General features: G+C 40.9%; 1 protein-coding gene across 1 annotated transcript; it reads left to right on the top strand.

Moving 5' to 3' along the window:
- Nucleotides 1-239: 239 nt before the first annotated feature.
- COX6C (cytochrome c oxidase subunit 6C) lies at nucleotides 240-15,842 on the top strand. Its single transcript, XM_003311868.5, has 4 exons — nucleotides 240-330; nucleotides 1,919-2,063; nucleotides 6,339-6,467; nucleotides 15,726-15,842. The coding sequence occupies exons 2-3, from the start codon at nucleotides 1,950-1,952 to the stop codon at nucleotides 6,450-6,452; spliced, it is 228 nt and encodes a 75-aa protein (XP_003311916.1). The 5' UTR covers nucleotides 240-330; nucleotides 1,919-1,949; the 3' UTR covers nucleotides 6,453-6,467; nucleotides 15,726-15,842.
- The last annotated feature ends 74 nt before the right edge of the window (nucleotides 15,843-15,916 follow it).

Here is a 15,916-nt window from a genome sequence, read left to right as displayed (position 1 = left end):
AGTTATTCGGGTAAGGTTGGTTATAATTAAAATGTCGGTTTGTGCACATGGTTTGGGACTCTGTGTATGAGTACGACTAATATCTTCAATTTACTAAGAAGATAAAGAGGTCGATAAATAAGGAGGTCAAGCCCGTTTTGCAAGGTCACACAGGAAAGAAGCAGACCACGAAATGAACTTCGGCTGTCACCTGCGGTGGGCGCACTAGAGGTCTTTTGAACTCCTTCGGCTACCGTCGCCGCGTTCTCGCTGTGCACTCTTATTCTGCGCCTGCGCGCGGCTAGAGCAAGGTTCGTTTTTCCTTTAGTCAGGAAGGACGTTGGTGTTGAGGTGAGTCCGGTCCCTTTTGCATCCCCAACCCGACACTGCGGTTTGTCACAACGGCACCCTCCCGCTTTCTCTCTGCCTCGGATTTAGTCGTGACTGTGTGTCTCCGCCGTGGAGCAGCTTCAGGCCTCTCCCGCATCTACCCTCTCACGCTTCCTCTGCGGCCTGAGGGAGGGCGGCGGGCGGACCACGGGACCGGGGTGGGTTGCGACGGCCCCACCGAAGCCGGGTGGGCTGCGGGACCCTTGAGAACCCAGCTGGCTTCGGAGTGAGCTGGCCCGGGGCCGGTACCCGCTGCGCTTTTTCACAGCCATTGTGACCTTGGTGAGGTCATTTGACCTATCTGGCCCCGGTGTTTCTCCCGTGAGAAAAGGGGTGGTGGTTTCTAATGCAGCTGGTCGTGAGGCGCAAGGGTCAGTGTAGGCGAAGCAGCTGGCAGCGTCGCTCGCTGTGTGGCAGCGTTTTAAATTAGAGCTGGAAAGCTGGAGGAGGGTCACCGTGCCTGTCGCAGGAGGGGAAGGATGGGCTTCCTGCAACCTCCCTTGCCCCACGGCTTCCCATCCTACCCCCGGCCGCGTTAGCTGAAGGCCGGCAGGGACGCAAAAGTTTTTAGGCCCCTTAGGTCTTTAGGTGAGGCTGGGCAAAGGAGCAGTTAGGGAATTTGGGCCCTCATGGTATTTGCCGCGTTCCCGTCCAGGTTTTAATGGTATACCGTGTGACCGTGGAAAACACCTGCCTCATGATCTGACAGGGTTGTCGCGAAGGTTTAACGAGTGGACAGAAAATTTTTAGAAGAGAAAATGTTGCATAAATGGGTTTGCAATCGTTAATTACCAATGCGGAGCTACTGCTTATTTTTCTTGTTGTTGGGAAAGATTTTTGTTGCCTTTGCTCGTCCATTACTAGTGTGCCGCAGTTTGTCGCGTTTATTTAGGGTGGTCGCTCAGTATATGGGGGGCGGGGGGAAGATGAAACAGGCTAAGCCAAGAGACAGCTTAGGCTTTGTGGGAGGAATCCATCCACTGTCGTGCTGTGCCTCTCTAGGTAGTAAAATGTACTATGCATGAGAATTCCTTTTGATATCTTTTCTGAGTTTTTCTTTTATTATTTTACCCGAGAAAGGGAAAAAAAGCTCAGAGTAGTGAGAACTACATGAGGTATGCAGGACGCAGAGACCTGAGTATTGGACTTCAGTCCCGCCCCTCACCCATGTCTCAACCCAAATCTTATTCCTGAATTTGTGATATAAAGGACAGCGTTTAGTCAGTCAATAGCTTATGTTATTTTAATGTAAATTTTTGATAAACAGTTTAGGAATTGCCTCTCATTTTTTCTTAACTCACTTGTAGGCCGGAATCCCAGCACTTTGGGAGGACGAGGTAGGATGATCACTTGAGGACAGGAGTTTAAGACCAGCCTGGGGAACATAGCTAGACCCTGTTTCTGCCAAAAAAGAAAAACATTCATTTGTAACTGCTGCTAATCGGGGTGTATATTCAGGGCAACTCCAATCAATGCTTCCAGGTGGCCATTCTCAAGTTTGTGGCTTAAATAAACTCTGTACTTAATCATATTTTCTGAATCTCTTAAGGTTGGCATACGTATCAAGGACAGTAACTACCATGGCTCCCGAAGTTTTGCCAAAACCTCGGATGCGTGGCCTTCTGGCCAGGCGTCTGCGAAATCATATGGCTGTAGCATTCATGCTATCCCTGGGGGTTGCAGCTTTGTATAAGGTATGTATGTTTTTTACTTTGTGCCGAAGGTCATGAAGTATGTGTTTTTGGTTGAAAAATCTTTTAAAGAAACTCCCCCTTGTAATGTGTTTCCTTCTAACCCTTTCTGCACTCACCTCAGTGTGACAGGAACTATAGCTTGTCCTCCGTCTTTAAATGAAGCTTGTTAGTTTACTGGAATGCCGTAACAAAGAACCATAGACTGGGTGCCTTAAATTTGCTCGCAGTTCTGGAGGCTAGAAATCTGTTGGCAGGGTTGCTATCTTCTGAGGCCTCTGTTGGCTTGTAGATGGCTCCCTTTGTCTTCACAGGGTCCTCTGTGGGCATATATCTGTAGCTGAACTTCTTTCCCTTTCTTTTCCTTTACCTTTCCTTCCTTTCCTTTTTCTGCCCTTCTTTTCATTTTCTTTCCTTCTTTCCTTTTTCTTTCTTTGAAACAGGGTCTTACTCTGTCTCCCGGTACCTGGGACTGCAGGTACACACCACCGGAACTGGCTAATTTTTATATTTTTTGTAGAGATGAGGTTTCAGAGATGGCCACGTTGTTCAGGCTGGTCTTGAACTCCTGGGCTCAAGGGATTCACCTGCCTTGGCCTGCTAAAGTGCTGGGATTACAGGCATGAGCCACCACACCTGGCCTGCTGAATTTCTTAAAAGAACATCAATCATATTGGATTAGGGCCCACCCTAAAGGCCTCATTTTAACTTAGTTATAAAGCCCTTATTTCCAAAAAACGTTTAGATTCTGAGGTACTGAGAGTTAGGACTTAAACACATGAGTTTTGGTCAAACACAATTCAACCCATTACAGAAGCTAGTATGCAGAGGGGCTGGGAAGGCAGCATAGCTGCCCCTCTATCCATGGGGAATTGGTTCAGGAGCCCTGACGATACTTTAAATCATCTCTGGACTACTTATAATGCCTAATGCAATGTAAATGCTATGTCAATAGTTTATACTGTATTTTTAATTTTGTAGCATTTTTTATTATTTTGAATCCATGAGTGTGGAACGTGCAGGAATGGTGCGCCGATTATAGTTCTGTTTGACCTTGAGTAATTGTCACAGAATTGCGTTTTAACACTCTGCCTAATGTGGATTTTGTTATGCCCTTTATTTTTAATCAAAGGCTGCATATTTACAACTTTTCCGTAAAAATGTTTTTGATAATATATATATGTTTATCATGCTTGTCATAATACCCCATGAAAGAATTCAGAGCTTTGCTTTTATAACTCTTTGTATTTAATTTTTGTTTAGTGTTTATATTCTTTACTGGGCTGTGAGCCTCATTAAGGCAGGTACCATGTCTTTTGTTTACTGTGGCACCCTGTTGTTGGGTGCCTGACACACAAATAGGTTATTAAAAGGACCTGTTGAATAAGAGGCAGTGTATAAAATTCAGTACAGTGTTGGGTAATGTAGAGTTTCAAGTGCTTTGGAGGACACAAATGCATGTAGCTAAATCTCTGTTCTTAAAGAACTTAGAGTCAAGTTGGGGAGGTGAAAAAAATTAGAAGACATTGCAAGATAGAACATAACTGAAAGAATGGTTTTGGGGGATGTTGTGGTTCACAGTTATTGTGGGTCATAGCTATTTGATAGAGGAGGTGGAATTTGAGCCTTGCAAGTTAGGGAGAGGGGCTGGGTCTGGTGGCTCATGCCTGTAATCCTGGCACTTTGGGAAGCTGAGGTGGGTGGATTGCTTGAGCTCACGAGTTCAAGACCAGCCTGGGCGATATGGAGAAACTACGTCTCTACTAAAATACAAAAATTAGCTGGGCCTTTCTTCTTTTTTTTTTTTGTTTTTTTGAGATGGAGTCTCACTCTGTTGCCCATGCTGGAGTGCAGTGGCGTGAACTCAGCTCAGTGCAAGCTCCGCCTCCCGGGTTCACGCCATTCTCCTGCCTCAGCCTCCTGAGTAGCTGGGACTACAGGCGTCCGCCACCACACCCGGCTAATTTTTTGTGTATTTTTTAGTAGAGACGGGGTTTCACCGTGTTAGCCAGGATGGTCTCCCATCTCCTGACCTCATGATCCGCCCGCCTCGGCCTCCCAAAGTGCTGGGATTATAGGCGTGAGCCACCGCACCCGGTCGCATTTCTTCTAAAAATACAAAAATACATGATGTGCCTGTGGCCCTAGCTACTCAGGAGGTTGAGGTGGGAGGTTGGCTTTAGCCTGGGAGGCAGAGGTGTCAGCCAAGATTGGGAGGCGAGGCCAGGTACAGTGGCTTATGCCAGTTATCCCAGCACTTTGGGAGGCTGAGGCGGGCAGATCACCTGAGGTCAGGAGTTCAAGACCAGCCTGGCCTACATGGTGAAACCCCATCTCTACTAAAAATACAAAAAAATTAGCCGGGCGTGGTGGCGGGCACCTGTAATCCCAGCTGCTCGGCAGGCTAAGGCAGGAGAATTGCTTGAACCCAGGAAGGGGAGGTTACAGTGAGCCGAGTTCGCACCATTACACTCCAGCCTGGGCAACAAGAGCGAGACTCTGTCTCAAAAAAAAAAAAAAAAAAAAAATTGGGAGGTGGAGGTTGCAGTGAGCCGAGATCGTGCCACTGCACTCCAGGCTGGGCGATAGAGCCAGACTTTGTCTCAAAAAAAAAAAGTTAGGGAGAACTGGGAGAGCAAAGAGGAGATGGAACACTGAGTGGGAGCACTAAGTGGACCTATGAGCACTAAGTGGACCTATGCTTTGGGACTCTTTGGAGAGACAAGCACAAAAAGTCTTTTGGTCCTTGAGATTCCTGCTGCCTGGCATATATAGTGGGCATGAAGTAAATGTTTGTAGAAGGGATGGATGTGATGCAGAATTTTTGCTCCTTAGTTTAGCTAAATTTGGGTTCTTGTGTCATGACCAGGAGGAATTAGGCACATGGACACACTGAAGGGTGAGGAGGGCTGAATTTATTGGGTGAAAAGGAAAAAAGAAAACAGACTCTCAGCAAAGCAAGAGGGGGTCCTGCTAACAGGCCCCCACCTCACAGATTGAATACCAGGCTACCACACAGGAGCTGAAGAGACTAGGCTCCTCCCCACTGCACAAGGTGCAGCTTCTCCTGGTTCCACCCTGTTCCCCCAATGTGCCTGTGGCCATTATTCAAAAAGAATCAGTCCTGAAAGGGTGGGCAAATGTGCAGCTCTCCCTCGGGGTCGTGGGATCTGGGTCCGACAGTCTGGCCTTTCAGCCTTCAGGCTGTTTTAGGCTTGAAGGTGGGTTTTTGCTAGGACCCTTGGCTGTCTCTCTGTCAGATGGATGACTAAGTGAAGTAGGGAGAGTCCAAATTAACCGTACATGTAATGATGGCCCCCAGCACTTGTGCTTCTGCCTCTTTTTATTTTTTATTTTTCAAGACGGAGTCTTGCTCTGTCACCCAGGCTAGAGTGCAGTGTCACGATCTCGGCTCACTGTACCCTCCGAGGCCTCCCAGGTTCAAGCAATTCTCCTGCCTCAGCCTCCCAAGTAGCTGGGATTACAGGTGCCCACCACCATGCCTGGCTAATTTTTGTATTTTTAGTAGAGATGGGGTTTCATCATGTTGGCCAGGCTGGTCTCCAATTCCTGACCTTGTGATTCGCCCCCCTCGGCCTCCCAAAGTGCTGGGATTGTAGGCATGAGCCACCACGCCCGACCTCTGCCTCTTGATTTATTACTGGGAAGAAATTGGGAATTCATATAGAAGTGAAGCAGTAAAACTGGTCAGGTAAAGGATTCTTACTGCGTTACTCCATCAAGTAGCATGATTTCTGTGTATTTCTGCAGAGGGAGACCCCATCTTTTTTATTTTTTATTTTTTTGAGACAGAGTCTCGCTCTGTCCCCCAGGCTGGAGTGCAGTGGTGAGATCTTGGCTCACTGCAAACTCCGTCTCCCGGGTTCACGCCATTCTCCTGCCTCAGCCTCCCGAGTAGCTGGGACTACAGGCGAGACCCCATCTTTAAAAAAAATAATAAGTCACTTAAACTTTCCATTTTTGTCTTGAATCTTCATTTGTTCTTTCTCTGTTGAACCCCACCCACCCTTTGTGTACGGAAACCTTGAACAAAACAAAATAGACACCTTATTCCCCATTCTTTTCTTTGCAAATTTAGCAGTTTCTTAGACTTTGTCTTCCTTTTTATCTGTCACCACCTCCACCCCTTAGGAAATGTAGGGTTTAAATTAAAGGGTGAACAAAAACATGTGTTCTACCTTGTCTTTATTTATTATAATCTGGAATCTAATTTCCAGTAATCTGAAAAATAAACTCTAATGGATGGTTACTTTTTAGTTTCGTGTGGCTGATCAAAGAAAGAAGGCATACGCAGATTTCTACAGAAACTATGATGTCATGAAAGATTTTGAGGAGATGAGGAAGGCTGGTATCTTTCAGAGTGTAAAGTAATCTTGGAATATAAAGGTAATATGGTTTTTTGAAGTTACTTAAAAAAAAATTTCTAATTGTGGTAAAATGCAAATACAGGTGACTGTCCCTGACTTACAATGTTTAGACTTAAGATTTTTTGACTTTACGATGGTGTGGAAGTGATACACATTTGGTAGAAACCATACTTTGAATTTTGATCTTTGTCCACATGAGCAATAAGTGGCACAATACTTTTGTGATGTGGGGGAGCACCAATGACCACATCCCCCAGTCAGAAACATAATCACAAGGGTAAACAGCTGATGCTGTACTCTGTAGTGTTGTGTGAGATACTCAGTGTTTTATTATAAGCTAAGCTTTGTGTTAGATGATTTTCTTCAACTGTAGGCTAACATAAGTGTTCTGAGCACATTTAAGGTAGGGAAGGCTAAGCTATGATGTAAGTTAGGTGTATTAAATGCATTTTCAACTTAAGATATTTTAAACTTATGATGGTTTTATCAGAATGTAACCTGATGGTAAGTTAAGGAGCATCTATAATATAAAATTTGCCATCTTAACCATTTTTAATTGTACAGTTTAGTAGTGTTAAGTTCATTCACATTGTTGTGCAACCAGTCTCCAGAACTCGTCATCTTACAGAATTGAAACCCTATATCCATTAAGCAACCCATTCACACCTCCACTCAGACCCTGGCAGTCACTGTGTTACTTTCTAAGAATTTGGCTACCCCAGGCATCTCATAAGTAGAATCACACAGTATTTGTTTTCTTTTGACTGGCTTATTTCACTCAGCGTAGTGTACTCAAGGTTCATCCATGTTACAGCATGTGTCAGAATTTCCTTTCTTTTTAAAGTTGAATGATCTATTTTAGTTGTGTCACATTGTTATCCATTCATCCATCAGTAGATGCTTGGGTTGCTTCCACTTTTTGTTTGTTGTGAGTGATGCTGTGAACCTAGGCATGCAAATATTCCTTCAAGGCCTTGCTATCAATTCTTTTGGGGTATATTCAAAAGTGGAATTCCTGGATCATATGATTTTTAATTTCTTAAGAAACTGCCATACCCTTTTCCATAGTGGCTGCACCATTTTACACTCTTTCCATCCTCCCCAACACTTGTTAATTTTTTTTTTAACAGGGTCTCCCTCTGTCACCCAGGCCGTAGTGCTGTAGTGCGATCATGGCTCACTGCAGCCTCAACCTCCCAGGCTCAAGGGATCTTCCTGCCTCAGCCTCCCAAGAAGCTGGCACTATAGGCATGTGCCACCACACCTGGCTAACTTCTTTATTTTTAGTAGAGACAGGGTTTCACCATATTACCTGGGCTGTGCTTGAATTCCTGGGCTCAGGCGATCCGTCCACCTTGGCCTCCCAAAGTGTTGGGATTACAGGCGTGAGCCACTGTGCCTGGCATAATTTTGGTATTTTTTGATAGTAGCCATCCTAATAGGTATGAGGTGGTATCATTGTGGTTTTGATTTGCATTTCCCTGATTATTTGTGTTCTTGAGCATCTTTTCATGTACTTATTGGCCATTCGTATGTTATCTTTGGAGAAATGTTTATTCAGTTCTGCTCATTCTCAAATTTGGTTTTTTGTTTATTGGTTGAGTTGTAGTTCTGTATATATTCTGGATATTAACCCCTTATCAGATATGATTTGTAAATATTTTCTCCCATTTCATAGGTTGCCTTTTCACTCTGTTGTGTCCCTTGATGCACATAAATTTTGATGTCAAATTTATTTTTATTTTTGTTCTGTGTGCTTTTAGTGTCATATTCAATAAATCATTGCCAAATCCAATGTCATGAAGTCTTTTTTATGTGTTCTTCTAAGACTTTTATAGTTTTAGCTCTTATGTTTAGATCTTTGATTCACTTGAATTTTTGTGTAGGGTGTAAAGATCCAACTGTATTCTTTTACATGTGGTATCCAGTTTTCCCAAAATCATTTAAGATTGTCCTCTTCCATGGAATGGTCTTGGTACCTTGGTGAAATCATTTGACTCTAAATGTGAGAGTTTATTTCTGGGCTATTTCTTTAGTCTGTGTGTCTGTCTTCAGGGCAGTACTACACTGTTTTGATTACAATAGTCCGTTTTATCTAAGATATGTTTCAAGACCCCTCTAGTGGATTCTTGAAACCACAGATAGTACCAAACCCTGTATATATTATGTTGTTTTTCCTGTACGTACATACCTATGATGACGTTTAACTCATAAATTAGACATAGTAAGAGATGAGCAACAATAACAAAATAGAACAATTATAGTGTATAGTAATAAAAGGTGAATGTGATCTCTCAATATCTTGCTGTGCTGTACTGTACTCACCTGTTTTTGAACCACAGTTGACTGTGGGTAGAACTAAAGCGGTGGAAGGTTAAACCACAAATAAGGGATGACTGCTACACTGTAGCTTTGTAGTATGCTTTAAAATCAGTAAGTGTGAGTCCTCGAGCTTTGTTCTTTCTTTCACCCCGCCCGGAGAGTGCTCTAGCTATTTGTGGTTCCTTAAGAGCCTGTGAATTTTAGGATGGATTTTTCTATTTCTGTAAAAAATGCCATTGGGATTTTGATAGGGATTGCATTAAATCTGTAGATTACTTTGTTAGTATGGACATCGTAACAATATTAAGTATTCCAATCCATGAACACAGGATGTCTTTCCTCTTATTTGTATCTTTAATTTCTTTTAGCAGTATTTTGCATCTTTAATTTCTTTTAGTGTTGCTACTCTCTTACTATGCCTAATTTATGAGTTAAGCTTTATTATAGGTATGTGTATATATAGGAAAAAACATAGCTGTATAGGGTTTGGTACCATCCATAGTTTCAGTAATTCACTGGAAGGGTCTTGAAACATATCACCTTGGATAAAAGGAGACTACTATAATCAAAACAATGGGTCCAAGGACACACATTTCTTTCCGTACTTTTCCTTTATTTTATAGTGACATGTTTCAGTTTCCTTCTTACTTCCTTATGTGTATATTCTGTGTTTTCTTTGTGGTTACCATGGGGATTGCATGATTGAGATTTGCTAATTTTTTTAGCAGTATACAGGTATATATCTGTTTCATCTAGGTCAGTGTTTAAGTGTTTCATATTCCTGATTAAATACATTCCTAAGTATTATTTTTGGTGCTATTATAAATAGAATTATTTTCTTAATTTCCTTTATTAGGAATTCCTTTATTTCCTTCATTGTTGGTGTATAGAAAGAGCTGATTTTTGTATCCTCCAACTTAGTAGAATTCATTTATTCTGACACTTGTGTGTTAGAAATCTTTAGGGTTTGCTGGAGGTAAGATTATATGATCTGTAAACAGATAGTTTTACTTACTCCTTTCCTTTTTGGATCTTGCTTATTCCTTCTTGCCTCATTGCTCTGGCTAGGACTTCCAGTACTACATTGAATAGAAGTGGCAAGAGTGGGCATCCTTGTCTGGTTCTAGGTATTAGAGGAAAAGCTTTCACGTTTTCCATGTTCAGTATACTAGACTTGTCCTTTTTGGCCATTGTTGGGTTGAAGTACATTCCTTCTGTTGATAGTTTTGATCATGAAAGGATGTTGAATTTTGTCAAGTACTTTTTCTGCATTTTTTGAGATGTGTTTTTTATCCTTCATTCTGTCAGTGTGGTATGTCACATCTATTGATTTGCATATGTTGAACTATCCTTGCATCCTAGGGATAAATCCCACTTAATCATAGTACATGATTCTTTTAATGCGATGTCAAATCTGGTTTGCTAGTGTTTTGTTGACGATTTTTGCATCTGTGTTAAAGGATTTGGCCTATAGTTTTCTCGTGTGTTTGTCTTTGATATCAGGATAATGCTGGCCTTATAGAATGAATGTGGAAATGTTCCCTTTTCCTCACTGTTTTTGGAAAAACTTGAGGAGGATTGGTGCTGGTTTCATAGAGGGCTGGGCATGGTGGCTCATGCCTGTAATCCCAGCACTTTGGGAGGCTGAGAAAGGAGGATCACTATAGTCCAGAAGTTAGAGATCAGCCTGTGCAACATGCAAGACCCCATCTCTACCAAAAAAAAAATATATATATATATATATATATATATATATATATACCCACACACATATATATACACACACACACATATACACACACACACACAGATATATATATATATATATATCTGTTAGCTGGGTGTGGTGGTACATGCCTGTAGTCTCAGTTACTTGGGAGGCTGAGGCAGGAGGTTCACTTGAGCACAGGAGTTTAAGGCTGCATAAGCTATGATCACACCACTGCACTCCATCCTGGATAACAGAATATGAGACCCTGTCTCAAAAAAGTTTGGTAGGATTCACCATATGGTCTTGGACTGTTGTTTTTTGAAGTTTTTGGCTACTGATTAAAAATTCCTACTAGTTATAGACATTCAGATTATTGTTTTCCTGATCCAATCTTGGTTAGGTTGTGTTTCTAGAGTGGGTGTGGTAGCTCATAAGGCCTGTAATCCCAGCACTTTGGGAGGCCAAAGCAGGTGAATTGCTTGAGCCCAGGAGTTTGAAACCAGCCTGGGCAACATGGCGAAACCCCGTCTCTACAAAAAAAATACAAAAAGTAATGTGGGTGTGATGGCACACGCCTGCAGTCCCAGCTACCTGGGAAGATTACCTGAGCCTGGGAGGTCAAGGCTGCAGTGAGCAGTGATTGCACCACTGCACTCCAGCCTAGGCATCAGAGGGAGATGCTGTCCCCACTCCCCCACAAAATTTTTTTTTGAGTTATGTATTTCTATTTCATTAGGTCATCCAGTTTGTTTACATATAATTGTTCATAGCATTCTCACTCCTTTTTAGATCTGTAAAATCAGTTGTAATGTTCCCTCTGTTAGTTGGTGGTTCTCTTTTTTTATTAGTCTGACTAAAGGTTTGTTGATTTGATCTTTTCAAAGAACTAACTGTTGGCTTTGATTTTTCTCTATTGTAGTATATTTTGTTTAATATTATTTACTTCAGCTACATTTGGGTTTAATTCCTCTTTTTCTAGTTCTTAGGTTGATACAGTTTTTTAAAAATTTCTTTGTAATTCCTTTTTTAATTTATTGATTAAGAGTCTGTTTAATTTAAACACATTTGTGGATTTTCCTCTTTTCCTTTGGCTTTTGATTTCTAGTTTCATGCCATTGTGATCAGAAAAGATACTTTGTATGATTTCCAGTCTTTTAAAATTTAAGACTTATTTTGTGACCTAACATATGGTTTGTCTTGGAGAATGTTCCATGTTCTCTTGGGAAAAATGTGTATTCTGTTGTTAGCTGGAGTGTTTTGTTAAGTCCAGTTGATTTGTAGTGTTGTTCAAGTCATATGTTTTCTTATTAATCCTTCTATCTAGTTGTTCTATCAATTATTGAAAGTGGAGTATTGAAGTCCTCTACTGCTATTGTAGAGCTGTCTGCTTCTCCCTTCAGTTCTGTCAGTGTTTGCTTCATATATTTAGAGCTCTGATGTTTGGTGCATATGTATTTATAATTGCTAGATCTTATTGGTGAATTAATCTTTTTAAATTATAGAATGTTCTTTTTTGTCTCTTGAAACATTTTAGACTTGGTCTATTTTGTCTGATTTAGTGTAGCTACCCCTGTTCTCCTGGTTGCTGTATGTGTGGGACATCTTTTTCTACCCTTTCACTTTCAACTTGTGTGTCCTTAGATCTACAGTGAGTCTCTTGTAGACAGCATATAATTGGATCCAGGTTTTTAATCCATTCTGTCATTGTCTTTTGGTTGGGGAATTTAATCCATTTACATTTAAGATAATTACTGATAAAGACACAGTATTGCCATTTTGTTTTCTATGTGTCTTACAGCTTCTTTGTCCCTCATTTCTTTCCTCACTCTTTTATTTTATAGTGACATGTTTCAGTCTTTCCTTTTATATTCAGTATTTTCTTTGTGGTTACCATGGGGATTACATGAAATATGCTAAAGTTAGAACGATTTATTTTAAACTTAAAACAACTTCAATTGCATATAAAAACTCAACTCCTTTACAGCACCACCCTCTTTTCCTGTGTTACCAATATCACACATTATGTGTTTATATATTATGTATCCATTAACATGGACCTATATAGTTACTTCTTATGCTTTTGTCTTTTAAATCCTATAAAAGAATTAAAAATGAATTTACAAACCAATTTTTTTTTTTTTTTTTTTTTTTAAGAGATGGAGTCTTACTCTGTCACCCAGGCTGGAATGTAGTGATGCAATCTCGGCTCACTGCAACTTCTGCCTCGTGGGTTCAAGCAATTCTCATGCCTCAGCCTCCCGAGTAGCTTGAATTACAGATGCACCCCACTGTGCTCAGCTAATTTTTATATTTTTAGTAGAGATGGGATTTCACCGTGTTGGCCAGACTGGTCTTGAACTCCTGACCTCAAGTGATTTGCCTGCCTGGGCCTCCCAAAGTCCTGGGATAACAGGCATGAGCCACTGTACCTGGCACAAACCAAATTTTACTATAAGCTTCTATGTTCTTTGCCAGAGAACTTTATATTTTCACATGGCTTTGAGTTACTGACTAGTGTCCTTTTTGTTTCAACTTGAAGGATTCCCTTTAGCATTTCTGTAGGGCAAATCTAATTGGTAAAACTCCTTTGACTTTTTTATCTGGAAATTTCTCCTTCATTTTTGAAGGACTGTTTTGTGGGATGTATTATTCTCAATTGACAGGTGTTTTGTTTGTTTTTTTAAGCTCTCTGCCCTTTTTCTCTTCTGGGACTCCGTAATACCTATATTGGTCTGCTTGGTATAGTCAGATATCTTAAGCTAGTTACTTTTTTTTTTCTCTTCAGACTTCTAAAATTTAATTTAATTTTATAGAGATGGGGTCTCACCATGTTGCCTGGGCTGGTCTTGAACTCCTAGGCTCAGGTGATCCTACTGCCTTGGCCTCCCAGATTACAGGCATGAGCCACCATGTCCGGCCTGCTCTTCAGACTTGATAACTTCAAATGATCTGTCTTGAAGTTTCCTGATTCTTTCCTCTGCCTGAGTCTGCTGTTAAATCCCTCTAGTGATTCCGACCCCTTCTCCCGCCATTCAGTTACTACATTTTTCAGCTCCACAATGTGTTTGGTTTTTAGAAATAATTTTCTCTTTGTTTATATTCTCACTTGTTTATATATTGTTTATCTAATTTTGCTTAGTTGTCCATACTCTCCTTTAGCTCATTGAGCATTTTTTAGATAGTTGTTCTTAAGGTTTTATAGAGTAAGTCAGCAGCCTCTGTTTCTTTAGGGTTGGTTTGTGGAGATTTCTTTCTTTCAATCGTCCGTGTTTCCCTATTTCTTTATGTGCCTTGTGATCTTTTGTGAAATTCAGGCATTTGCAAAACCAGCTACCTGTCCCTTTGCAGACTGGCTCCATGCATGGAAAGGCCTTCACTGATTAGCGCACCATAAAGGCTTGGTGTCCTCTCAAACTTTTCCTGGGGATGCCATCTTCCCTGGGCCTGTGCATATGCATTAGTTTTAGTTTCCTCCTATACACAGCTGCCTTTCAGTTTTTCTTAGTTTTCCTGAGTTTGCCTCCAGCTTCCTCTTGGAGTCTTAGCTGTTCTGTTATTCTTTTGCCTCTGATCTCTTGCCCACAGGTTTCTATAGGTCTGTGTTCCCCTGCAGCTCACTCATGCCATGGTACCCATCATTGCTTTCAGCTCTTTCCAACCTCCTATCCAAACTATGCCATTGTTCCCATTAGCACTCTGATTCAGGCAAGACAGAAAGCAGTCCCTTGGGCAGCTCCACACAAACCAGAACATTGTAGGTCAGTTTCATTCTTTACCTTATGTCCTGAGGGAAGAGCCAGGGTAGTTTTCTTCTGACTATTGTACTGAGGAGGGCATTTGGCAAAAGTGAGCAAAAATGCCATGAAATTTCCTGCTACTTTGAGTGTGGCTTTTTCTTGGATAGGTGGTTCCTTTGGTTGCTGCTCAACTAGTTTCTAGAGTTCTCATAAAGCTAAACATTTTTAAATTTTTGGTCCATATGTTTATTCATTATTTTTTGTGGGGGTTTGGGGGCCTGGAGCTTCACAGTCTATCTTGCTGACATGAAACTACTTTTTATGTTCAAAATCATTTTTATAGGTTATGCTATTAATTGCTAGATTGGCATTACGAATGTTACACTTTTAGAAGTCACTTTTTTAAAAAAAGTATTTGGGACAGTATAGTTTGTTAGGTGGGTGTCCACGAGTGACTAGCTGTCTTTCCATAGGTCTGGTTTGGTCTGTTGTATTCACAAGGTCCTTATGCCTCATGGACAGTGTGAATTAAAGTTCTATTATCTAGAAAAGGACTGACTGGTGTGCTGATGAAAAGTCATCTAAACTGATTTGATAGCATGTATGAAGTACCTTGATGAGACTTCCTACTCTGGAATCTTATGTGTATATTTAACAAAAAAGAACAATGTAGTTTCTTTTTGCCACTTCAGTCTGGGTTTATGCCTTGTAAATGAGTTTGCTGTGACACAGAGAATGTGAAACTGCTATTTTGTCAGGCAGTGTTCCTAAATAAGCATTTCAGTTGCACTATATATATGTGGGTTACACTCCAATAACCCTTATCATATGTTGAGAATATCGTAAGTCAAAAATGCATTTAAGACCCTGGAAAACCCATTAGAAAGTCAAAAAATTGTAAGTCAAACCATCATAAGTTGGGTACCATGTGTATTAAGGAAAAAAAATCAAGAAAATATTAATGGTTGTTTATAATCTTAACATATCTGCTTTAACTTTGAAATTTTCAAAATTTACAGTGAGCATGCATTTTATAATCAGAAGATGTTAATAGGCTAATTTAAATTTGTTAGATTTTTACCATTTTTAAGATTATGTTTAAAAACCTATATGAGAGAACATATTTGGAGACAGGAACAAAAATATGGCTTGGAACAGAAACAGTATGTGGCTATAAGGGTTAATGGCAGGGGGGTGGGGGCGGTGGTGGGCATAGAACTGAGAAGGAAAAAAGCAGAATTTGTTCAATGCACACAAGCAATGAGAGTAAGGTGTGGTATGCCCAAAATGGAAAAGAGGCTATTCAGAGTGGTCAGGGAGCTTAGAGGAGTGTAAAGGAGAGTGAAACTTGGAGTCCAGTAGCCTGAACTGTGCTTTTTCTGTGGCTGAGGGTGAGTGATCAAGGTGTGAAGTCTACTAGTAGGAATAGACCTCAGTTGATCCTCAAAGATGGTGAGTATTGAGAGAGTGTTTATCTCTAACTTAGCCTTTGTGTTTCTCTTCACAGAATTTCTTCAGGTTGAATTACCTAGAAGTTTGTCACTGACTTGTGTTCCTGAACTATGACACATGAATATGTGGGCTAAGAAATAGTTCCTCTTGATAAATAAACAATTAACAAATACTTTGGACAGTAAGTCTTTCTCAGTTCTTAATGATAATGCAGGGCACTTACTAGCATAAGAATTGGTTTGGGAT

This window comes from Pan troglodytes, chromosome 7, assembly GCF_028858775.2.
Source record: "Pan troglodytes isolate AG18354 chromosome 7, NHGRI_mPanTro3-v2.0_pri, whole genome shotgun sequence".
Lineage (NCBI taxonomy): Eukaryota > Metazoa > Chordata > Mammalia > Primates > Hominidae > Pan > Pan troglodytes.
This window is presented reverse-complemented; position numbering and strand designations above follow the sequence as displayed.

Excerpts from the sequence above, each read along its gene's own strand:
- COX6C (XM_003311868.5), top strand. The coding sequence starts at position 1,950 with ATGGCTCCCGAAGTTTTGCCAAAACCTCGGATGCGTGGCCTTCTGGCC. Across the intron at positions 2,064-6,338 it reads GGGTTGCAGCTTTGTATAAG|TTTCGTGTGGCTGATCAAAG; the intron begins GTATGTATGTTT and ends GTTACTTTTTAG.